General features: G+C 35.7%; 2 protein-coding genes across 5 annotated transcripts in view; one reads left to right on the top strand and one right to left on the bottom strand.

Moving 5' to 3' along the window:
• Nucleotides 1–25,697, top strand: part of farp1 (FERM, RhoGEF (ARHGEF) and pleckstrin domain protein 1 (chondrocyte-derived)) — a 163,958-nt gene that overhangs the window by 50,666 nt on the left and 87,595 nt on the right. For 2 of the 3 annotated variants that reach the window (XM_056770660.1, XM_056770651.1), the window contains exon 27: nucleotides 42–1,446. The exons of the other annotated variant lie outside the window; for it this stretch is intronic. In XM_056770660.1, the coding sequence (XP_056626638.1) occupies nucleotides 42–120 (79 nt within the window). In that variant the 3' untranslated portion in view covers nucleotides 121–1,446. Of the gene's footprint in view, nucleotides 1–41; nucleotides 1,447–25,697 lie in introns of those variants that run through there. 3 annotated transcript variants of the gene reach the window in all.
• On the bottom strand, nucleotides 1,408–3,242 carry LOC130438657 (gamma-glutamylaminecyclotransferase C-like). Of its 2 annotated transcripts, none has more exons than XM_056770693.1 (2): nucleotides 3,116–3,242; nucleotides 1,408–2,540 (listed from the first exon to the last, which is right to left on the bottom strand). In XM_056770693.1, exon 2 carries the CDS (start codon nucleotides 2,531–2,533, stop codon nucleotides 2,057–2,059), a length of 477 nt encoding a protein of 158 aa, XP_056626671.1. In that variant the 5' UTR covers nucleotides 2,534–2,540; nucleotides 3,116–3,242; the 3' UTR covers nucleotides 1,408–2,056. The 2 variants fall into 2 exon arrangements, with proteins under 2 accessions (XP_056626671.1, XP_056626660.1); XM_056770682.1 differs by having other exon boundaries at nucleotides 1,408–2,559.

Raw genomic sequence — 25,697 nt, forward strand, 5'->3', positions numbered from 1 at the left:
GTATTTCAAACCGGTTTTCTCTCATCTGTCTGATGTCACAGGTGGATGGAGGTGATTCGCAGTGCCACCTGCTCGTCCAGCCACACGAGCACCATTCGCAAAGAGCCACACATCTACTGACCAAAGAGAGAGAGAGAGAGAGAGAGAGAGACGACACGACACACACAAACAAACCGCCCGCAACAAACACACACACACAACCGGCCGAAACATCAGGTTCTCAATCAGGTTCTAACAAGATGTATCTTATTACAGCAGAAACGGTTTTGTGTGCTACGTTCTTGCTTCACTTTATCAAAAGATCGAGGAGACTTCTAATGGGTTGGAGTGACGTCATAAAATGACAGAATAAAGGTTTGCGTCAATGCCAAGCTCCAAAATTTGACTACGGAGGTGTAAGCATCATCAGGTCAAAATGAAACGCTTCCCTGTTTGTTTTTTTAAATCTACAGAAGATAAATTGTCCTAGCAAAGACACATTTGTGAATTACAATTTTTGTTAAGGCCGCAGTCGAAAACCAATGCATCAGTTTTCTGTATGTAGGAGTTTGTGAATTAAATACTTTTATAAAAGTTTTACACCAAAAGTTTTGACAGAGAAACCTTTTTCCAGGTCTGGTGATTAATGTAGAAGAATAAAGCCCTTCCATCTGTTTTGGTTGAATCTCATGGAACATTAGTAAATTTTACTCCAAAACTATTTTAATTAATATGAAATTTCTGCGACAATTAAGCACATTTACCCTCTCATGGAAAAAGACCCACTACAGGAATGCAAAAATGTTATATACAGTTGTAAGTATACACTATGGTAATAGTTGTTAAACATTTTTTATAGCACTACAATCAGGATTGTGAATGTGCTTAATTGTCTGAAAGTGCTTAAAACACAGAAACATGTTTCTGTTTTATAAGCAAAGTATAATATCTTTTTTGCGTTAGATTTTGGGGTGAAATGTATGACACATGAAATGAACCCACATCAAAAGACGGATGTCTACGCACGTCTGGATTTGTACTGTCCTAAGAAAATGTTTCTCTGCAGGCCTGAGACTGACAGACAGACGCTGCCTTTCTACATTCATTTCTTTTTCTAGGATGTGATTTTGATACGATTTTGATACTGAACTGTGAATCACTCCTCAGTCGTTGTGTGATCTGTGGGGGTTTCTTCTCCTACAGTAGGTGGTCATCGTTCTCTCATGGTGCAGAAGTTTTTCTGATGGATCCCAGCTGCCTTTGTCTAACTGCTCCAGTGCCAAACACTTTCACATTTAGTTTCCCTTGAGGATCTTTGTATCTTTTGTACGTTATCGATGCGCTTCGGAGCATTTTAATCCTTTTTCTTTATTAATACGGATATAAATAAACATGCATTATTTGTCAGCAAAAAATATTTGATGGTAATTGAATATCTTCAGAATAAATTCATTTATATGTCATGCATTGCATTTTGTGTCATTTTACAATAATCATGAAACTGAAGCTCAGTTTAAAATCATCTATTCAAAACTGCAAAGGTTTGATCACTTCTGTATAAATGCAGATCATACAGATATTGGAGTGTTAAACACATATACAGTATTGCAATACAAATTATTTTCTCATGAAATAATTCACAGGTTAACATGTTCCCACAATAAAATCAACATTTTCAATTACTATTTCCTAAGAGAATACAGTACAGCAGTATTTCACATATATTTTAATTTACATGCCACTTAAGTATAAATTCTAATGATTACAAATCCCACGACTATAAACCACCAGCTGTTTACCACTAAACAGTCCTTTATGTAATGTATTTTGGGTCTTATTCCAGTAGATTTAATAGTGTTATATTGGTACAGATAACATCCCACCAAAAAAATCAAACACATTACCAGTAGACTCCCATAGAAACCGTTATAATTCCCATTAAAACCAATATGATTCATTAAATCCAGAAGAATTTTTCTGATGGGTTCTGTCGAACAGCTGTGGTTTGCTTTGTTCTCCGTCTTAAACGACAATTAGAAAAAGATGTATTTTGCTCATTTGTTATTTCTACATTATATCACTGCACATCTTGTCCTCTTTTGTCACGACACACATATTTCAGGCCGTGGTCTCCATCTGTGTCATAGTTCTCATATGTTGGGTATTGAAGCCATTCAGGTTGGTATGTAGTCGTGGTGTAGACAAAGCTCTCAATGACATCGCCAGTCTTCGGTTTGTCTTCATCCTCACCGACCCACTCTTCGATCTCCAGCTGGACCAGAGTACGCTGGTACATTTCTGGGCAATCTTCAAACCTGTCCAAGAACTGCAGCATCTCATCATCCACTTCATAGATTTCTCCTCCGACCCGCTGACCGTTGTTGGGTTTGTTGAGCATGAAGGGGATGTTGTCTCCGGTAGCGATCACGAGGGGATACGGGTCCACGGTTCGAGCTCTCGCGAGGAACTTTACTGTCCCTATGGTGGGATCCAGCATTATGGAATCATTGGGCTGACCCTTCTTCAGGGTGCCGTACACGAACACTCGAGTCATTTCAACCCTACAACAATAATAATGTCCTGTTGGTTAAAGAAATGGAAAAACATTCATTATAATGCAAAAAACATCAAAATATGTGGGTTTTTATTTGTGCATAAATGACTGACGATGCATTTTAATATGCATAATTAATAATTAATTGACAAATCATTCAGAATAAATCTATCAGGATTTAACAGCTTGCAAAACAATACTTACATAGGTCAAGTTTGTGAGGTTTCTTTATGAAGACAGTATATATCTGGATTACGTCTATTTTTGCATTAGCTGTTTTTCCACGTGGCAAAGTTATAATCTGATAATGGTTTACATAATTCCCCTTTTACTTTACTGCTACAGATATTTTGCGACGTTTAAATACAAAAATAATTGCATTTAAAAAAATAAAAAAGGGATCGAAGAGCAAGGTAAGGTAAGATAATATAGATAAATTTTACCTTTCAATTTGAGATTACTTTGTATATTTTATTGCTTAAATAATGTGCCAAAGTTCATGTACGTCAACGTAACCTTACAGAAAACCCTCAACGTTAAATAGAAACATGATCAGGACGTAAAGAAAACAAAGTTTCTCACCAATTATACGAGGAACCGTCCCGTTTAAAAAGAATGAAGTTTATTGTTTTTAAATCAGTCGAACAGGTTTGTGTTTCGAAGAATGAAGACGAACTTTTATTTTCAGTTCATTCACGCGCCACTTCCGTATTTAGGTGACAAACTAAGGAAATGACGTTTTCTTTTGACGTAACAATGTTCGCCTCTTCAACGACATATAAAGTCAATAATAATGCAACAAATATTGTGTGAAAACAATAATGATCGTGTTAAAAGAAAACTTGGCGTTTAACGATTAAAAATATTTATAAATGGCAGTAAATTATGTTTAGCGTTTATCTGAAGGTTACTCTACTCTGTATATTGTCAGATTCTGCAGTTTTGGAAATGCTATTTTTTCCCTTTCAAAGATATTTTTCCATAACCTTTATAAAACTGTGTTAATGTTGCAAACGAAATAATAAGTTTTTTCGACTATTTTCACACAACGTGGACACTGATTACACAACAGCATTTAAAAATGTATTTATTTCTATAAGTTTGAAGCAGCTCATAAGTTTACATGTTGTATTTCTAATAAAATTTGAAACCATTTTAAATGAAACACTCTTAGTCACATCAGATGACGTGAAATGACGCCATCTAGCGAAATAACTCTGCACAGCAGCACACTTTTACAATTCTGTTCACAGTTTTTCCTGGTTCCTTAAACACATTTCTTGAAATCATAACTTCTCACCCGATTCCCTCAACATCCTTATTTCAGCTCTCCACTCAAAACAATTCAAACTTGCTGAAAAAGCAAACTTTTATCACCAAACATGACACACAAGTCCTCAGAAACACTCACACTACAACATTGCGTTTTGAATTGATCTCACCAGTGTGTGAGATACTAAAACCTCTTATTGGGTTTCAAGAAAATAGTAGTTTGACAGCTCAGTGTCTATTACAATAAACAACCTAAAAGAGTGCAGAAAGAGCAAAATGCAACAAATGAGCTTTAGGAAAAAATTGTAAGTTACACACTGTTACGGTTAGATGAACGTAGATAAAAGACAAGAAAAGTTCAAAAAGAAACAATAAAAACTGGGTATGCAACACAATGCAGCATAAATATAAATAAACATGGCATCCTATGCACCTTTGACCCATTTCGATACATGATACTACAGCAATTTCTTGGTCTTCTGACAAAATTTTTTTGTGAGTAGTCGTCTCTGAGTTCTGTGAAAAGAAATGCTACAAATAAACTTAACAATCACAGATTTGAGGGTGTATATGTAATCTTCAGTTTACTGGATACAGAAGGTGACATTTCTCTCATATAAAGTGTGTACTGTAATTATGCTGTATGTTTATAGTAAGTAAGTAGAATAAAGCTCTGTAGACGATCCTACGATGAGCTCTGATTGAGATTATCCTGAGATTCGGTGCGTCATCTGTTTGGCTTCCTGATGGATAAATGTGTGCTATTTGAGTTTACATCTTGACACTTCAGTTCATTATATTGTATGTTAAACCGTTTTGAGGACGTTTTTGTATGTGGTTAGTACAAGTTGGTGTATTGTTCTGAGAATGTGTTAATAGTTGTGAGAAAATGGTGAATTGTTTCATGAATTGTGTGTTAGCAATCGAGAAAAACTATGATAACACATCTAAGACCGGACGAGCAGTTTTTTACCAGTCATCTTTCAACCACTGAGATTTGAATAATTATACTTTAACTTGAACAAACATAAAGTTTTGTACTGGTGTCAAGGGTGCATATAACAAAACTTTTGATGATTTAAATGGCCAAAAATATATATTCTTTGTTGCATTAGTCAAATTTCACTTTACAAAATGGCGATATTGCAAAATGTCAGAACTGATTCAAGCAAAACAATCTATTTCTTTTGTATCCAAGTAAATCTCAGAAAATTAGCATTGAATCACATAATGAAACCCATGTTTATTTTCGTGACCATAAAGTAGCCTATATTTTTACCACAAGTCCATTCTTACGTTGTTTTTCTTATGTGTGTCATGACCTGTCAGTTTGTGAAGAGCACACAGCGCTACAAACATTACTGTGAATTAAAAATGCATTGAGAACGCATGATAATACAAACCAGCACACAGTACAATGTGTGCAATGAGACATTTTACGTGTAAACTATCCATCCATCCGTCTTGCATATGTATGTAACACATATGTCAGTATTTGACGGCTCTATATTTTTCTCACGATAACATTTCGTGTTTTTACAGTTTCTCGGCTTGGTCGAGGTGCTTTAGTAAACATGTAAGTCTCACACCTCGCTGAAAAACTGCAGGATGTCTTCATTGACACATGCAATTTCATTTCAGATTGCATCAACTACTGTATAAACAATCTTCTGTTCTGACAGTGAATACAGACAAACACAACACTCGACGCTGATGTATAACAGTAATGAGACAGACAGGGGTCACAGAAATAAAGCTCTGCATATAGATTTTTCTTTTGAGGAAACTTCAAACAATTCAATAGCAGAAACACAACTGAGAAGTCGGAGAGTTTTTCTATTCCATTCAAGTTTATTTCTGTAGCGCTTTGCACAATTTTGCATTGACGTAAAGGAGCTGTACAAAAGATACAGTGCAGATATAGATTTAGCGATAATAAATTGGAACAAGAATTATAGAAATAAGAAAAGATTGCATTCATTTGCTTTTATTTTATGCTTTCATGACGGCCTTATGAAAACCAATAACGTTTTTTAGCAGATTTACTATTATTTTGATTTAATATTTAATAAAATATTGTTTTAATGTTTTTTAATCTTATTTAAAAACATGCTTTTTTAGGTTGGCTTTTTTCTGACTTGTTTATATGAATATAACCTGTTTTTTCTGTGTTGTATTATCATTTGCTTTTTTGTGTAAAGTGCCTTGAGAAGCTACTTTAAAGGAACTATATACTAATACAGTATTATTATTATATTTGTATAATCATGGTTTACTATAATACCATGTTAAAATTGCAATATCTATCGTTTTTGGTTGTATTTGTAGAGTATTTTATAAAAGCTTTATATGTGACTATTTTACATGTTCATGAGGATCATTTGCACCGGCTACAAAGCAACAAAGCAAGTGTAAAGATTCACAGTTCACTAACAACAGACAGACAAAATCATCAAGATCTCTGCACTTCCCAAGAGCAAAATAAACATCTGAATATTCTACAGAAATATTCCATCAGACAGCAACATAGACATCAAAGACCAAAGGACATGTTTAGCAAGAAATGTTCATTTGAAATGGAAATGAAATTGCACCATTGAATAGCCGTCATGTTTGGAGTGTGATGACACGTCAAGGGTTTTATTTCCACCATAACATGAGAACAGAATAAAAACAATTACTCAGGTGTTATGATGACACACGCTTGAGATTGCAAGTGCCCATAAACATAAACACATAGCTTGGTACTGAAATAAACAGCAAATGTTCAAAGAATGAAACAGAAAGAGATGATATGGTCTGTAGCAGGTGGTGAAATTGTCTTTCAGGGGTCATGTTGGGGGGTTATGTTAAAGTCATTATTACAGACAGATGTTTTAGAGGCGAACCGGCAAGGACACGCTCATACCATCAGCTACACTGACCATCCCATAATCTCTCTCATTTATTTAGAACCATGCAAAAGTGGTCTGTGGTTGGTTGCCAAGGTGTTGCTAGGTATTTTTTTGGGGCCTTCTAGATCAAGTCGAAAGAGAGTCTCATATGCCAACGAGAACAAAATTTGAATTGCTAAGAAAACCTAAACCTTAATTTTTAAACAGATTTTCCAAATGAAAAAATCCGTAAAATTACAATTTATTTGACATATACGGTCAACAACTAATTTACAAGAAAAATGGGGGAAAAATTGAATATATATCCTTATATCCTATAACTATACAGAAATAAATTATATATTTTATGGTATTTTTCTGTTTTTCGAGTTTACAGATTTTTTTTTGGATGGATTTTGTTACATTGACAACCATATAGCAATGCTGGATTGTGTTTTCTAGAACAAAAACAACCCTTCTCATCTCATGGAAATGTATTTCTGTTTCATTTTAATGAGTGTCAGAAAACAAATCCTACATCTGTTTTATTTGTAAGATTTGTGAAATCACAAGTTTATTTCCCCTTCAAACAAACAAAACACCTCAATTAATCCCTAAACATGTTTTATTCATGCTGGATTATTTTAATAAATCCTCTCATAAAATCATGATATCACATTTAGAGAACATTGAGTTTTCCAGTCATTCTTATGATAGTTGAGTTTCTCTGCTGGTCATCTGATTACACAGCATCATGTGGATATAAAAACACACAGTTAAGAATATTTACAGTATTATTTGTACATAAAAGACTACAACATGTTGTGACCTATTTATTTGATGCACTTTAGGGAATTAGAGTTATGGTTCTGTCATTCTGGACTGATCATCCTGATATGATTTTTAAACACGGTTCACAACTCTTCTGAGCTCTTACTCACATTCTTCAATAACAGAACCTTCGTGTAAATTGTACTACCAAGACAAGAGCAAACAGTCTGATCTGAGATCAGTTGACAGGTTGTCAGGCGGTTCATCAGATGAACAGGAAAAGTGAACTCTACAACAATAATTGACAGTTTTAAGAGCATTATTAGTTTTTTTTATGGATGAAATGTGTCACAGTTTGATGACCAACATCAGCATCTGTGTCTTCTGTTATACAACACACATGATGTTTGTGATGTTCAGATGTTTCTCTTTCAGAACTCTGACCAAGTTTTCTGTTGTGTTTCATTTTAGTCTGAACTAAGTCCCATATATTTCTCCTGCATACTTGCAAGTGTACTAGTACTTACTACATAACGTATACTTAAATCTTGCTTTTAAGTATCCTTGTTAAAATGAACTTGAAATATTTTGTTTTTGTTTAGGGGAACTCAGTAGCCACATTAATAGAAAGATGAATGATTTAAAGGAACACATACATACTCAACACAACACTTTGATAAAGCAACTGCATCTAAATCCCAGCGAGCGGATCTGTTCCGTGTTAAGAGACGAGAACTTAATTTCTCTCTGAATCAAAGCAGCCAGACATTTCCAACGACATAACACACATCATTTGGCATTAGACGCTGGAGTCTGGAATACAGCGGAAGGCTCACATCACACGCACTGTAAATGCAATTTGTTTTCCTTATGCTTTGAGCTGTCGCTCCGCCCTTGTTTTGAATTTCTATGAATATCTAAACAGCACTCACACAAACATCGCATATATTAACACCAGGAATGTGTTTCCAGGTGAACCTCTAGATGGAGCTGGACAGCTGTGTTAAAAAGTAAACCCAATGGAGGGTTTGTGTTCCCTCAAAATCTCACCAAATTATTAATTACACTATAATCCGGCATCCTCTGAGGACCAGACAAACAAACACAACTAACCGACAGACTCAGCGGATGGGATGAGGATTTGAGTCTCGTGGAATTGAGCCGATAACGTCATTATCATAAACAAAATATGAGTACAGACGCACAAATTGAATGTGGATGATTTTTCCAGAATGCAACGAATAGAGGACAGGACTAGAGAGAATCAATCGAGCACATTATGTTTATTAGGAAAGACTCACACGCTTCATCATGATATATTTAACTACACACACGTTTCATTTCAGAGGCAAGCACTACAGTCCTGATTTATACATTAAAGATGAATATCAAAAGAGGAAAAACTTATATCTGACCGGATGAGTAAAAACTGATGTAAAGTAAACATGTAGCCTACTGTATGAACAGACTAAATTTAATTTGCTGAGAAATGTTTGGGTTCATATTGAGATCTTTAATAATATTGACTTTTAATTGCAGACAACACAGATGAGACTCATGCAAACGTTTAATTTAACGTCATTGATCTCTATATTAAATAACTGAAATAATAAAGAGATCTCATCTGTGATTTGTCTTTTAATTGTCTCATCATTACAGGTGCTTCACCATGTCATAGAAGGACCTTTTTGTCTAAATGGTTCCATAAAGAAACTTTAAAGTCCCAGTGAAATTTCTTATTTTTTCATGAAATATTTTAGCGTTTATAGTAAGTATCTTATCAATGTGGGTCATTTTCGTTTTTAATTTCAAGTATCCTCATAATCCTAAATTAAAATCTGAAAATGCACTTCCACCCTGAAATGACTCTCCATCTAAAACAAAGTAAATTAGACGGCTTGGGCGGAGCAACCGTTAACTCCACCCCTTCATCTGTCAGTCTACTGCCTTTCAGTTCAAAATGCAACAGCTGTTTACACATCCAATCAATTCGCAGTGAAGAATGCAAGCCACGCCCATTAATTTTCTACTTTGAAATGCCTTTTCAAATTAAAGATAAAACGGTCACAACTTTAACATCCGAATTATTAAAAAGGTATGTTAAAAAATGTATTCAAATTAAAAAAAGGTAAGAAAGAGATGGTTATTTAAAGAACCTTTGACTGAACGGTTCTTTGTAAAACCAAAAATGGTTCTCCTTACCATCGGCGTGAAGAACCTTTTCAGCACCTTTATTTTTAAGAGTGTACTGTTGAGTGGCGGTCATCTCCTCGTGTCGTCGTAAGGTCAGATTTGACAGCACAGTCTCTAATGTTCTCTTTAAAAAGCAGTGGATTTGACATGTGCACAATCCCCGAGGGTCGGTCAACAGTCACTGATCTTCACAGATGCGACACCCCACACACAATCCCATGGGGCGAGATAGACGCGCGAGCTCTGGCTAATTGATGTAAACATGATAAAGCTGAGTCAGCCGTTTAAAGCTGCTGAGATTTTCCACAATCCCGTGGGTAGATTTCTTGAATTAACGTCAACATTTCCTCGCTCTCTATTTCTACATTTGCTAATGAGATACGGGAGGAATGTAATTACAATATCCAAATCAATTAGGCGACGTTATTTCCATCACATCAAAGCCCTTGTACAGATTCTCCTAATGCTGTTACGCCGACATCAACCCTCCTGTGATATTTCCAATTCACGTTTCCCTTAATGTTTGTAGTCATTAAAATCTTATGGTCGCCCTTAATATCTTTATAGCTGTAATATGTGAAATGACACAAAACGCTTATCCACCCGATAATGAGCCTCAATCCTGAGAACTGAACTCATTATCAGAAGCTGACAGATGTTTCAAGGTGTCACAAATGGTACAGAATGTCATTTTTTTGCAATGTTGTTGTGTTGTATTAATCGTGATGTCATGGCGAATGACTTGTAATAGTTTTGATTGTTGTAATGATCAAGGTGAAACAGAAGAAACTTTGACGGTGTTTGATCAGACTTTAAATAATGACAGTCAATCCTGAAGAAGAATTTCTTCTCACTGTGGTACAGATGTGTTAAGGTTTGTATTTTCCTAAGTTAAGGTTTGTTACACTCAAAGATATCAATAGCGATCAATTAGATTAGACACCGCCCTCATTTTTCATTTCTCTTGTGATTCATAGAACAAACGTACGCACAGAAGACATGTGTACGCATCTCTTTGGGCCTATCAGATGTGAAGTCTATAAATCGCAAATGATCGTGAAATTGCGCGCAGATGAACACTTTCAGAATTACCACATTATGACGATGTCTAATTAATGTCATTGATATATAAAAGAGCGGCCTGTCAATGTCCGAATCGGCAGGAATGGCTTATTTTTCCCAAAACCTGCAGCACTCTCAGAGTGACGTTTTCCACGTCAAAGACCGTTTATATAAAAATGAACGTTGCCGTGGATTTTTGCGTTCACACACTTTACGATCAAATCTGTGCACGCCGGCTTTATAAATGGGCCCCTGATGTTCTGATCTAAAGAGAGAGACTTTAAATAATTGTTCTGGGAATTACAGGCCACACACTTTCTCCTCGACTGTCAAAGAGCACGGCTAAAGTTCACCGTGTGTTTGACAGCCAACACCAAATGATTAAGTCTACAAGGACCGGCTATCATTATGAGACTTGGACCAGATTAAACCTCCAGACTCAATTTAAAGTTGAAAACTCCCTCAATAAAAAAAAACTCACTTTAGATTTTATCCCTTACCAACAGAGAAAATTGAAATTCAAAACATTAGAACTGTCAGCTTTACACAAACGCAGTTCATTCAAGTGTGCATTTAGTAAAATATTGTTTATTAAAAAGTAATAAAGTCTACTGTTACACTTAGAGCACACTTAAAAGTAAATATTTGCACTTAGGGCCGGTTTCACAGAAAAGGCTTAGTTTACGCCAGACTATACCATTGTTGAATTTAGATATTTATGTTGCTTTTATGTATAAATGATTTAGAAATATCTTTAAATATAACAGTGCCATCTCCATCCAGGGTGTATCCTGCCTTGATGCCCGATGACTCCTGAGATAGGCACAGGCTCCCCGTGACCCGAGGTAGTTCGGATAAGCGGTAGAAAATGGAATGGAATAACAGTGCCATTGTTTTTTCTCAAGATGCACACCAGTAATGTATTCTTCTGTACACAATGGAAACCACAGAACACCCTAGTCACCACATATGAAGAGTTTGGTTCCAAAAAGAGATAGCTCTGTTTAAAAAAAAATCTAAAATCATATTTTTTATTATAATATGATGTTTTCATTGTGTTAGTTAGCTGTATTTTTTCAGTCATCATGGATCAAATCAAAACAAACCAACTGCAGTTTGATTTATATTAATTGGAATGCACAATAAAAAAGAATAAAATAAAAACTTGGAACCGTGTCCGCCATCTTGGAACAGTCCACTGACGTCACTCACAGTTTGCTAGAATGCCACAAAACTGTATGCTTTGTAGGCTATGAAAACCAGGGGGACTAAAATTCCTGAAAAATGGGATCACCTTTAGTTGTTGTCATGTATTATTGTAGCAAATATAATGTTTGAGTTAACAGAACAGTAAATCTGTTTTCTAATCATACACAGTCAGCTTGCGCTAGAGTGTTAACGGAACAGATTGGCAGAAATGTGAAACAAAATCATTCTTCATAAGTTACTGTTTCAATGGTCCATCCACACAACCTCAATGAGAGAAAATACATCTGAAAACAAACAGCAGAACAAAATACAGTTAGGCCACATAAATAAGAAAACAAGTAAATACAAATTAATGAGTGTTCTCTCTTTGAATTATGAGGTACCATAAAGATAAAAATGCTGGTCTTTAATAAACTGAGATGATCGGGTGGTGATTTAAGCTACAAAATATTATAAAAAAAACATCAACAAGGAGGTCTGAATGTGTGAATAAAAGACGGCTATCAGGTCTGCAGGTCGAGATGATAGAGAATCTGAATAAAAACCATATGGATTCAAGAACCTTCATGGAGGCCTGAACGGTGTTTCAATGTCTTCAGAAACTGTAGAGGGGATGTATGACATCACTGCGGTCTTTATGTGTCGAGAAATATCTGATGTCTAACACATGTCATTCAACACTTCATTGTCCATTTACTCCATCACCACAATACAGACATGAATCAATTCATCTCTACACTGATCTGTGTGATGATAAAACTGTACCAAAGCTCCAATAAATGAAAAAGAATCCCGCTGACCAGAATAAAATTCTCTTTCTCAGAGATTTGTCTTTCAGAGCTAACGAGACACGGTGGATTTCTTATTTAAAGATCCGTTTAGTCTCAGACGTTTCTCATAAAACTGCTTGAAAGAAATTAGAATCTGCAAAGTGTCTGGAAAATGAATGTAGATTGCAGAGGTCAAATAATGTGGATTTGAGTAAATGTGATGAGAAATGTTTGAGTTGATATTGAGATCGTCACTAATATTGACTTTTGATTAAATACTTGACAAATCTGAGCTCAGTTTGACACATTGATGACATCTCTTCTCAAACTCTAATGACAGACACATCTGTCAGATTTCTGACTCTTTTTCTCAGGAGAAATATCTGAGACACACATGAGACCAAAGATAAAGTTTCTATGTAATCTCATTGTCTCTAGGAGAAATAATTAAGATATTAAAGATATCTTTAACAGCTGATTATAGAACTGAATGTATTTAATAAACGAATCATCTCATTTGTTATATGAGCAAGTTTAATTAGTAAAATTATATTTGAGTCAAACTGTAGGTCTTGACAGAGTGGAATGCATTTACAGTGACAGTCTCGCATTGGGATATTTGGATTTATGCTTTAATATTTAAAATGATTATTCAAATCTTCATATATGAGGTCCCAGGACATTTAGACAGGGATAAAGAGAACTTCTTAGATGAGATAAAGATTTCATGGTAAGACTCACTGTGTGGTGCCTTCACTCTTAATAAAAAGGTGCTTCAAAAGGTTCTTCGATGCCATAGAAGAACCTTTTGGTTCCATAAAGAACCTTTAACATCTGAAGAACCTTCCTGTTTCACAAAAGGTGATAAAAAGGTTCTTTGGATTATAAAAAAGCCAGAAAGAGATGGTTCTTTACAGAACCTTTGACCAGTGTTGGGGAAGTTACTGTGAAAAAGTAATACATTTAAAACAGTAATACATATTAGGATACTGTACAAATTAGTCTCTCCAAAAAGTATTTAATTACTTATTACATTTACATTTACATTTACATTTAGTCATTTGGCAGACGCTTTTATCCAAAGCGACTTACAGTGCACTTATTACAGGGACAATCGCCCTGTTATTACTTTCTATATCCTACATCAACCCTCATTAGTTAAGCGATTCAGGAATAGACATGAAACGGGTCTTTTAATCAAATAAATAATATAAAACAACATAAATAGTATTCTTACAACAAATGAGAGAATTATAGGTTAAAGAACAGATTTTAAAGTTAGACTATGAATTTTGTTGTCAAGTCCACTATTGCACACACATAGTACAAAGTATTTAGTTTAATTACATCAGAAGTAACTAATTAAATTACAGAAAAAACATCCATTACTTTTCTTTTCCAAGGGAAAAGTTATTAAATTACAGTAACTAGTTACACCCAACAATGCCTTTGACTGATTGGTTGTTTGTGGAAGCAATAAAGCACCTTTATTTTTAAGAAATCTCTAGGCGTCTTCACCACCTGATGCCTTAATCTCTCAACCTCTCATCATTTCTCAGTTCTGAGAAAACCTCCACAAAAACACTTTTGTTCAGGTCCTCGTGAAATCAGGGTGAAGGTTTTCTGTCTTCTAGTAAAATATATTAGTCTGTAGAAAATCTATAGGCTAAAAAAGAAAAACAAACATAAGACAAAATTCACATTTATAAGGCAAAAGAATTCAAAACTCACAGTCTCTCACTTCGGCCAATACAGATCGAGGATGTTTATGACATCATTCTGCACAACAGCTGCTCATCAGATTTCTGGCTGCAAGGTTAACTAAACACTATTGGCCGTGTTAAAAGGGGGAGGGGCCACTTAATATATCCCGCCCTAACTTCCTGTCTCAGTGGAATTTATATCGGCACTCTGAATAAAACTGCACATCAGTGAGTCTTTTCGGCAGGAAATGTCAGTTTTGGTTTTCCAAGTCATAGAGAATTACTGTCAGCAAAAAGTTCTTCAACAGATGGTGTAAGACCCCCACAGAGCCCTGATCTCAACATCGCAGTCAGTCAGGGACTTACAGAAAACACGAATTCTCCCAGATATTTAAAACAACCTCTTGTGAAGTGTGTGCAGATATTAAATATTGATATACAGCGTATAGAGATCTATAGAATTGTCTCTCATAACATCATTGTTTTAGTGTCTGGCTGTCCTCAGAGCTCTACTGGCAGATGTGTGCTAACACAGGTGGACATTCAGCACATGACTCTATTTGTGACCCTGTATCACAAATCCAGTACTAAAAGACAAAAATACATTGTAAGGGTCAAAATTATAGATTTTTTCTTTTATGCCAAAAATGATTAGGATATTAAGTAAATATCGTGTTCCATGAAGATATTTAGTAAATTTCCTACCGTAAATATATAAAAACTTTATTTTTGTGAGTGGATGGCCTGCCACAGTGCCCCTGATTAACAACTTCAAAGACAATTTTCTCAATATTTAGATTTTTTTTGCACTCTCAGATTCCTGAGTTTTAAACGGTTGTAACTCAGCCAGATATCGTCCTATTCTAACAACTCATACATCAACAGAAATCTTATTTATTCAGCTCTCAGATTATGTAAACATCTCAATTTCGAAAAATTGACCCATAAGACTGGTTTTGTTGTCCAGGGTCACATATAATAACCCATCAGCCCATACCAGAGTTTGCTTAGTTCTTGTGATACATGTCCTGCATTTTGTGTTAAAATTTTGTGTCCAACTAGCCAATATATTTCGCAATTGACGATAATTTGACATGTCTAAACCGATTCTGTATTTTATGCACAGCTCTTCCGTGAACTACGTTTTTTTGACCAGTAGGAAGTACTGCTCCATCTAAAATCACTACAAGATTGAGTCGTTTATAACGTGCGTTTGAAAAAGCAACACTCGTCAAACATCATCAGTATATAAAAATGTACTTAATTATGATGAAAATACCTGAGAAGGTTTTAAGAACTTCAATAGAATATAACCATTGGCATTTCCTGGAACTTATAGTTCCTCTTCTGCTTCCCTTATTCAGAGTTTCTGTGCAAGAGTGCCTTCTGGCTTTCAGGTGTGGCGGCATTTAAACGTAATTCATTGTCTGTTTAATACTCTATACATTTGAGACATCACTCACTAACCTGTTTATGAAAACTGTAAAAAAAGCTTTTCAGATATAACAATGCATCAATGTTGGTTCACATGATTTCTGTAGTTTACATTTACATTTAGATTTAGGCATTTAGCAGACGCTTTTATCCAAAGCGACTTACACTGCTTTATCCTATACATTTTACATAGGTATTTCCAATCCCCTGGGATCGAACCCACAACCTTGCATTGTTAACGCAATACTCTAACCACTGAGCTACAGGAAAGCTAATTATGTTCATATTGACAGGTTATTGAAAACCTTTGATCATCTGACCACATCCTAACACTGTAGGCTTTTCATCTTTCACCTGTATATTTTATATTCGACGATGATGTCTAAAGTGAAGTCTCGCAGACTAATTTCTGCTTCATTGTCCAAACGCTTCATGTGAACAATGAGACTTTAGATGATAATCAATTTGTATTCATCTCTACACTCTTCTGCGCAAATCTTGCTGTGATGTTAATATCATCGCTCGCAGATAAAAGCACTCTCCAACAAATTTCAACCCGACTGCTCGCCAGCCAAACGTTCTTATTTAATGCATGTCACATTAAATTCACATCCTAAAAGAATCGAAGAAAACTCTTCTGTTATTCATGAGCTGTGGATTGATCAACATTAAAGCTACATTATACAGTTTTATTAACTTTTTAAAAAAATTGTTCAATGATCTCTCTTCCGTTGGACTTGAGTTATTACCTCACCGAGGCCAGAAACTGTACATCCATGACCAGTAACTACACACAGACATAAGAAACCTTACATCAGGAAGATGTTTGGTTGGACATCTTGGGTGGGATTTGGTGTCTCTGTGATTTACGGTCTCTGGCAGCCAAACTGTTTTAGGGCAGAATAATAAAACGAGAAAGAAATGGGATTCAACAGCATCACTTATAAGCTTCATGTGGAAAGGTAAATATGAAAGGTAAGGACCACTTTTTTATAATATTCTGAAGAACATTTTTTTCGCTTTTGTGAAGAAGAAAGGTTCTTCAGATGTTAAAGGTTATTTATGGAATCAGAAGGTTCTTTTATGGCACCGAAGAACCTTTTGAAGCACCTTTTTAGAAAGTCAGCAGGTCATACAGAAAGTTTCATCCGTTTCATCCTCACAGATTCACGGCAGCATCCGTCTGGTGTGAGAGAAACAGGGGAGAGATTTCAATCACAGTGAATGATTTAAAGCTTATAACAGCCATGGAGAATGTCCAGATCTCCAATCAATAAGTAAAGAAGATGGAAAGCTGAAGGAGGAACTCACTGTCTTACTTACGGTGCCGTCGACTGAAGTTCACAGAAATAGATGTGAGGTAATTAGATGTAATTATCATCAGTGAGTGAATGACAGCCAATCCAGAGATTCACTGCTGAATATTCACCTGTCAGAGGTCTCAGCGTGACCAAACTCCATTACATCTGTCTCCATACGGACAATGAGATATTGATTATAGACGAGACATTTCTTCTTAATTCTTCATCAGAAACACTAAACTCTTTCACAGTATGAGAAGAGTCAGAGCTAATGACACCACACTTCTCTTTAGTACAGTACATGCAGGTTGTACTGCAATCTTTTTGTGGGTGACCTTTATATATTTTTCCTCATTTAATAGCTACGGTAGATGCTTGAAGTTCAAATCGTAATAAGAACAAATGTGCATGCTATTGTTATTATACATTGTGGGGACAAGTTTCTACACTCTTAAAAATAAAGGTGGTAAACCATTTTTGGTTCAGCAAAGAAACATCTCTTTCTTACCTTTTTACAATCTGAAGAACCTTTTTTCGTCACAAAGAACCTTTTGTGAGAGACATAATGGCATCGAAGTTGGCATAAATTTATTATTTTTATATTTTATACTGTATTTCTATCTATCTGTTTACATCCCTTAAACCTGACCTTCACACAAACCTTTCAGAACATATTTGTGTTTTTGAAGTTCTACAGACAAACAAACAGATTAAAGAAGCTCATGATGGTAAGAAAGAGGCAACGCATTAAAGCTTTGATTCAGACCGTATGAGCTTTACTTTCATCCCACAAGACATACTGAAACCCGTCTAGTTCACTGCTATTATGAAGCAATCCACTGTCTGTAATGGTGGCTGTGATGGGGGACGGGTTTATATCAGGCGTCTCTTCTGCAAAATCCCGCCAGCAATGACGGCATAAGACTCAGTTAGTACGACTGATCCCCGGTGAGATTTTTGATTTTCTCTGTCACCATACGATGCTACCCTGACTTCAGATGGAGAGCACAGGCGCTGTACGATGAGGGAATAAACCTCTCAGACTCACACTGACAAGATAAACCAGTCAACCCGCATACAACTTCAGGAGAGATTATGACATGGAAGAAGATTCATAGGTAACCGCTTACATAAAGTACAGTATTGTGTCTTTGTATGCTTAAATGAGAGAGAGAGAGAGAGAGAGAGAGAGAGAGAGAGACAGAGAGAGAAAGAGAGAGAAAGAGAGACGGAGAGGATTTTTGCTTGCAGAAATCAGTAGTTTAGTATTCCACTCATGCTGTAGGCAAGAAGTGCAGAGAGATGAAAAATCATTCCAGAGATATTACAACAGAATCAAGATGAAGGAATAATTTCTTTCTTGAGAAAGAAACATCACAGATGAGATCTCTTAAATATCTCAGTTAGACATATTTCTTCTAGATATCAATCAGATTTCATGGAGAACACATCTGAAACTTTTGTTTGTTTATTGTTTTGTTTTTGTATTTCTCTTGAGAAAAAGGGTCAGAAATCTGACAAATGTGTCTGTTATTTGTGTCTCAGAAGAGATGTCAACAATGTGTTCATCTGAGCTCAGATTTGTCAAGTCGGAAATCAAAAGTACATTTTATTAAAGATCATAATATCAACTCAAACATTTCTCATCACATAAACATTTCTCATCACATTAACACAAATCAAGATAATTGTGTCTTTAACTTAGTGTATTTTTAGGGTTCACCCTGTTTAAAGTACAATATTTCCTATTTTAATAATATAACTCTCTCCACCAAATGTGAGACTGCAAGAAACCGTGTGAGGTAAACATATTGCTTATTTTCATCATACAAAATCCTAAATTAACCCATGATCAAGAACTAAACATCTAACAAACTGCAGTAGCTTTTTCATTTGAAAGGCCATCAAGAGAAGCAGCAACTATTTTAAGTTCATTAGAAAAGTGAGGAAAGGATGGAGGTGTTTTCAGAAATCTGCATTTGATTTATTCATACTAATTATTTTATTCTTAACATCAGATTGCATTGTGGGTGAAAAAGAGTGAACGAATGTAGGGACTGAAGTAGTTCACTCAGGTTTCGGACACCACTACACAATGGTAGAAACACGATATAGTGCACTAAAGTAGATAAGGAGCCGTTCCAGACACAACCGCACATTTTCATTCACTTCTTCACCATATAGTGGACTCAAATGTCATTCTTTATATAGGGAACAGTGAAGGAGTGAACGAGATGTGGTTTCAGACACAGCTGTAGGAAAGAATATCGAACATTGGAAAACGAAAGATAAATCTCTTCCAATCTAAAAGATTCTCATAAAGTTAAAAGAAGCATCTTTTTCTCAGAGAAGCCAGCAAACAGGTATTTGCCGAAGCGTTTCAGTCTCTGCAGCTGTGCGTAATAACACATCAGAGGAGATTGTTGAAGCTTTGCAAAGATTCTCAGGCTGCTGTCAATGTCCCCCTCAGCTGATAGTTGGGATAAAGCTGAAAGTATTTAAAGAGACAAGATAATGATGCACAGTTAGCCTCTCTTAGGACTTTCATAACACTTCAATCAGTGTCACGCATTCACAGCGTGAAGGTATTAATATAGAGGAGAAGAAAACTCTCCACAGGCCAGCGCACCTGCTGTCGTCATATTTAACTGCGGCAAATCTCAATTAAATTAGTGTGAATAGTCTCAAAGTGCCACAAAAGAATGACAAGTTAGTGGCCAATCCTTTATTTCAAGAAATGTGTCGGCGGATTGGATTCCTCAAGGTGCCACGTTCTCGCTGAGCTTGAGGGAACTTCACCACCCAAATGTAATCATGTAGAAGCACATTTAATTTCCCTCAACACAAGTGAATTAGGGCCGAGCGGCGCGCGCACAAAGGCCGAATGTGATAACGTAGAGCCAAAAAAAACATCTGAGGAATAATTTTAATGAGACGATTGTGCAAGTAATTCCTTTAATAAACTTTATCACGACGTACGGTCCGTCGCCGTGAAATTACACACACGCAGCTTTTTAAAGGTTTGATAAACTTTTTATGCTCAACAAATTTCTAAAGAAACGGAAGCGAGGATGAAAGGCGTCGGTCATTCTGGAGTGGCTATTATATTGAATTTCTCATTTTCTGTTCATCTGAATGATCAGCTCATATTTTTGTCCAAAGTGTAACTGGTTTTTCTTCAGCGCCCAAATGTACTTTAAACACCAGTCGAACCAAGAGAAGAAAAGACTTTGTTTAACACAAAATAAAACATGAAAGGATTACAAATATGAGAAAAAGAACTGAATGGGGCTGACAACATGCAAGATTTTACTTTTTTCCTCGTTCTGGGCAACCAATAAATTGAAAAAGTAAATTGTGGATGGTACAAATCCCGTTTAGTCTTAATTCAAATCATCATGTATTTAATTAGTTCATAACTTTTGATTTTGGCAACAAATCTAAGTGCAACTTTATAGTTGTTCATCTTAACAACATAAATAATCGTAAATGCGCATGCGCACTGTGACCCTAACTGAATTTCCTGTACTTCCGTTTCTTGGCTAAACTCATTTCTCCAATATTTTGTTTTTAGGCTGCGACACCAAACTCAACACTAGATGTCACTGTACCATACGGCTTCTTTAAATGCGACCAAACTACGGGACCCGTTCAACAAATTGTTTATTTAATATAGTTATTATACAGTAAAATAATAATACAAAATATTATTAACATAAACAAATCAAATATAAATAGTTATATTATTTGAGACTAGCCAAACAATTTAACCGGGAGTCAGGCGGTTTTTGGCCACACAAAAGCAGGTGTGAGATGTTCTGCTATTGATTATAAAAGCAGTAATTCAATAATCAAATGATTAAATGATGTTACAGGAACTGTTCTCTGGTGAAGTGGTGATGGACGGTCCTTATAAAGACCACTGTGGTTTTCTAGGACTAAATTCATGACAGTGTTCCTATGAGAACAAACAAGAACATTCTTATGATTTATTACAGGAACAAGTGCACAATTTCTTTGACAGATCTTTTTTCATAATAACTAGGTGGATATTATTATATCAAAATAAAAGTCCTCAAGGCATAATTAAACTAATCTATGGGAAGTAAACATGATGGCGATCTTCAGAAGCTTTGATATTTTGGTAATGATATGTATCACTCACCCCCAAAAATCTGTATTGATTTATTCACTCTCATCTGGTTGAAAACCTATATATAGTGTTCATGATTTGTAGTCTGTGTTTGGCTGATTTTCAAGATTCCTTTGGTGAATCGACTATTAAAAGACACTGGCAATATACCAGGAGGGCCGTAACATCATTCACATAAGCACTTCCTGCACGGCTGTCATTCTACACAGCGACCCTAAACGCATCTCCTCCATCTGCAAAGAGTTTCAGCACGAAACTTCATCTACAAGCTCTCTTCTGTGTCTAATGGAAGTGTCGAGACGAAGCAAAGAAACACACAAGACGGGAGATCAGGGTCGAGACGTGCAAGACAAATGACAAAGGGTCCGCACGGAGCATCTTTCATTGCATCCCCGTGTCCTTCCCAGAATCCTTTGAGGCTCATTGAAAGAAGAGATGAGAGAACTGTACTGTAGGCATTGTTGGGTGCACACAATATATGCATTAGAGAGGAAAGCAATATGCACTTTTACATTTGATGAATGACTCTGCTGTGATATCTAATCCTCTTTCTCTATCACCTTTCTGGAAAAACAGATTAGTGCAGGCTTATTTTAGAATTCAACTCCCTTAGTCAACATCTATTTCGTGCGAGCAAAGAAGACAGAATTAATAGAACGCTGGCTAAGATATCGCAGTATTGGATTTGTAATGAAATGACATTCATTTATGTTAGCAAGTCGCTGGATTCTGTTAAAGCAGTATGAAATTACTTACTGCTATTCCAAAAAAACATTCGAAGGAAAGACGTGTCAACGTGTGGTTACACAGTTCTCAGCATTTAAAAGACATCAGAAGTTCTCAATTTCTTCATGAGGATCCATCAAGGTCAATCATGCTTTTATATGATGGTTTCAGACTTCATTAATGTAACATCTATAAAACCGTAAACAGACTGAAGATAAATAAATACAGCTATCATGCTCTGATATAGATGGTTTCATCTTAATGACATAAACAAAAGTTATCCCAACTGAACTTCCGGTACACATTGACAAACAACATTGTCCGTAGATTATTTCTGATAACAATCAAAAGAAACCGAGAAATGTTGCTTGTCTAAACTTGTCTCTCCAATCTTTTGAATTTAGACTGTGATACCAAGATCAACCACTAGATGTCAGTGTACCACATTGTTTTTTAAAATGTGACCAAACTACAGGATCCATTCAACGAATTGTTTATTTAATAAAATGAACAAACAACAAAATTCAACAAATAGTTTATTTGTTACAATTATTATAAGGTAAAACAAATATATAAATTAATATGAACATAAATAAAATAAAATATGAGTAGTTATATTATTAGACACTAGCCAAACACCAACCGGAAGTTAACTGGGGGTCAGGCGCGCGTACGTCCGATGAAACAGTCTATAAGGAATTATAAAAACCTTCTAACTTTTTTTACTAAGTGTTTGATCTTGATGCTGTTTATGTGCATTAATACAACATAAAAAAACTAAAGTTGGACATTTCGCTGTATTGCTCCCTAACCTCTCTGTAAGTTGCTATGGCTAAATGACTAACTGTAAATGTACAGTCCTGTAACAAATATAATAATATAATTCTGTATCACATAATACAGTGTTATCATTTTCCTTTAAACTATATATAATTAGTATTCATAGTTTTCACTTTAAAAGCAAATTCATTGGGAAGCAAATTAGTAATTGTAAATACTGTCTTTTGGCTTTTAATTGATTTGTAGTTTCTAGTGTAATTATGTAATGTTGTGTTGTTTTGTATTGTTGGTTTGATTGTGTTCTACAGCGCTTTGAGAAAGCCACTTTTAAAGGTGCTTTATAAAATAAATGTATAATTATTATTCTATCTATATTTATCCTGATAGCACACAGACACCTGGCAGATGTCTATTGGATGTCTGCATTTACATCTGCAAGACATAGGTTGCTCGTGTGCAATACGTCTGCAAAACATCATATAGACATCTAGGAGATGTTTGTCATAGTATTTATGATTTAGAATGGATGTAAATCTGCTCTTTCTCCGACGTTTAGCAGATGTTCTTACCATGCAGATGTTTTCCAGATCTCCAGATCTTTAGCAGATGTTTATAGACGTACCTGTGCGAGCTTATTGTCTTGACTTCCACAGTGTGCTTTCTGTCCAACTTGATTTTACTTCTTTTCCTGTTCCTTCTGATCGTGTGCTGACTTTATATAGGGTATATAAATGTATTTCCTAATGTTTCTGTTGTGAGACGGACGGTGTAAGGCAACAGCATCACAGAGGGTGAATTATGTCACGGATGTCTACATCACCCATTGACTCTTGATCCTGCGGCTTAAACAGGGATTACTGGAAAGAGGAGAGAAAGGTCACGTGCATTTAGTCTAATAGAACAGCACTGCATTAACACATCACCCTACAAATCCAATTACACCAACACGCTTCATAATTAACACCCCATAAATGATGAGATTAACTACTCAGACCTCATACTTTACTTCACCAGACTCTAATAACATTGCTATAATATTCTACATCTACCGTAGTACATACTGAGGTATGAAATATAGTATTGACCACACTTCACTTTCAGTAGTATACTTTAGTAAAGTTCTATAACACTATAGAATCTTTTCATTTGAATCTGTATTTTTCATCTGTGATTGTACTAAAGAAAAACTATTTATTTTCTTAAATAATGATTTTTTAAAGTCTTCAGTCCCTCTTATTTTGTACTGGCAAAACGTATTGTATTTATTAGTCACATATTGTCCTCTGTTAATGACACATGACAAAGTAACAAAGAAAACGAGAGGACGAATAATGAAATTACAGCGTGTGAGCAAATATTGATAAAGTGATTATCTTGAATCCGTCAAAAACACATTGTTGATAAGTGTGTATTGGATTCTCGTGTGGGTCTTTGAGCATAAAGAACGAGCGTGTGAGCTGTTGCTGAGGTTGAACACAGGGCAAGAAACACATTTGGCGGCAGTCAGCTTCTCCAGGGCCATATTAGGAAAGAACCGGCTGAAACAAATCAATACCAAGACAGATTCTTCAGCCATGCCTTACATCTTTTAAAACAATCTCTTATTCATTTGTGTTGATATAAAAGCAATTTTTCCAGACAGGACTGTAACTACAGTTTCTGTGAGCGGAGGACAGAGGCGATCAAATGTTGTACAGCACAACGCACGAAACTGCATCGCTTCTGAATCACATTTAAAACCGTCTACAATTCAATTCGGCTCTGTTCTATTGAAATGTAAAGTGTATTTCTGAGAAGAGGGATGCCACGTTGTTCTGTTCACATCATCAATCAGCCCAGAACACTTGAAAACTAAAAATAGATTTTATCGCAAGTAAGAGCGAAAGCGTTTGAATGAACAAAACCACAGTCATTTGGAAAAGCCACTAATTCACCGAAATCTAAAATAGTTACAAATTGTTATGAAATTGTGTTCAGGGTGAGAAAAAAAGGACTTGTTTGACATGGGCGTCGTTAGGTCATTTTTAGGGGGGCTGTGTGATAATGTAGTGGGACCCTAAAAATCTCTTAGTGACGCCTTAGTTTTCAAGTGTTTTCTGGGATTTTGGTCCATGATCGCCTCAGTCCCCTTTAAATTTCATATGGAAATGGTGGCAGACTTCGACTCCTCCTCGTCTTTCAGCTTGTCTTCAATCTGTAGACCGCGGCGACACAGGCCGAGGATCAGAGGACCAGACAATGTGTGTGTTTCTCCACAGATTGATAAATGATCTGCATCAGTGCAGTTCTTTGTCTTATATAAAGTTAACACAATGTCATGGGGGAGTAATCGGTTTACAAGGATCCGTTGCATTCACCTCTCACCACACCACAGCTGTTTTCTCCAGCCAACACGAAGCCCTTAACACATATGAACGTATGGTCTTCTTCATAAAATGATCCTGGTTTTGCTGTTTTCGTTTTGTAACTTTCATTATAAAATATGTCAGTGCATGTGGCATTAACTGACTCAGCCTCTTAGCTGTGTTGTTTATATCGCTAGTCAATGTTAGTTTAAACTTACAGTATATGTTGTTTTCTGGTTGCATTTTTCTGTTTGTACTTGAACATTGAAAGAGGTTTGTACTGGAAATACAAACTGTAAAATGTTGGGTTTGTACAGTAAACGGCTGTGTATGTATGTGTGTGTGATCAGGAAGATTCATATTTGGCTTGTTCAGTACTCAAATGTTATTACAGTGTATGCAGTAATCTTACTACCATGTTAAGGCTAAAATACACTACAAGACTTTTTTAATCTGGACTTGTTTCAGAAAGTCTGTGACCGTTTGATCAGTTAGTGTATTTCTATCTAAAACTTTTAAAAGTCTGTAAGTCTATGATGTCTTATTTAAAAATAAACTCTCCTCGCCTCTCC

This window comes from Triplophysa dalaica, chromosome 2, assembly GCF_015846415.1.
Source record: "Triplophysa dalaica isolate WHDGS20190420 chromosome 2, ASM1584641v1, whole genome shotgun sequence".
Classification (NCBI taxonomy): domain Eukaryota; kingdom Metazoa; phylum Chordata; class Actinopteri; order Cypriniformes; family Nemacheilidae; genus Triplophysa; species Triplophysa dalaica.

Coding starts and splice junctions, on each gene's coding strand:
- LOC130438657 (XM_056770693.1), bottom strand. CDS start 2,533: ATGACTCGAGTGTTCGTGTACGGCACCCTGAAGAAGGGTCAGCCCAAT.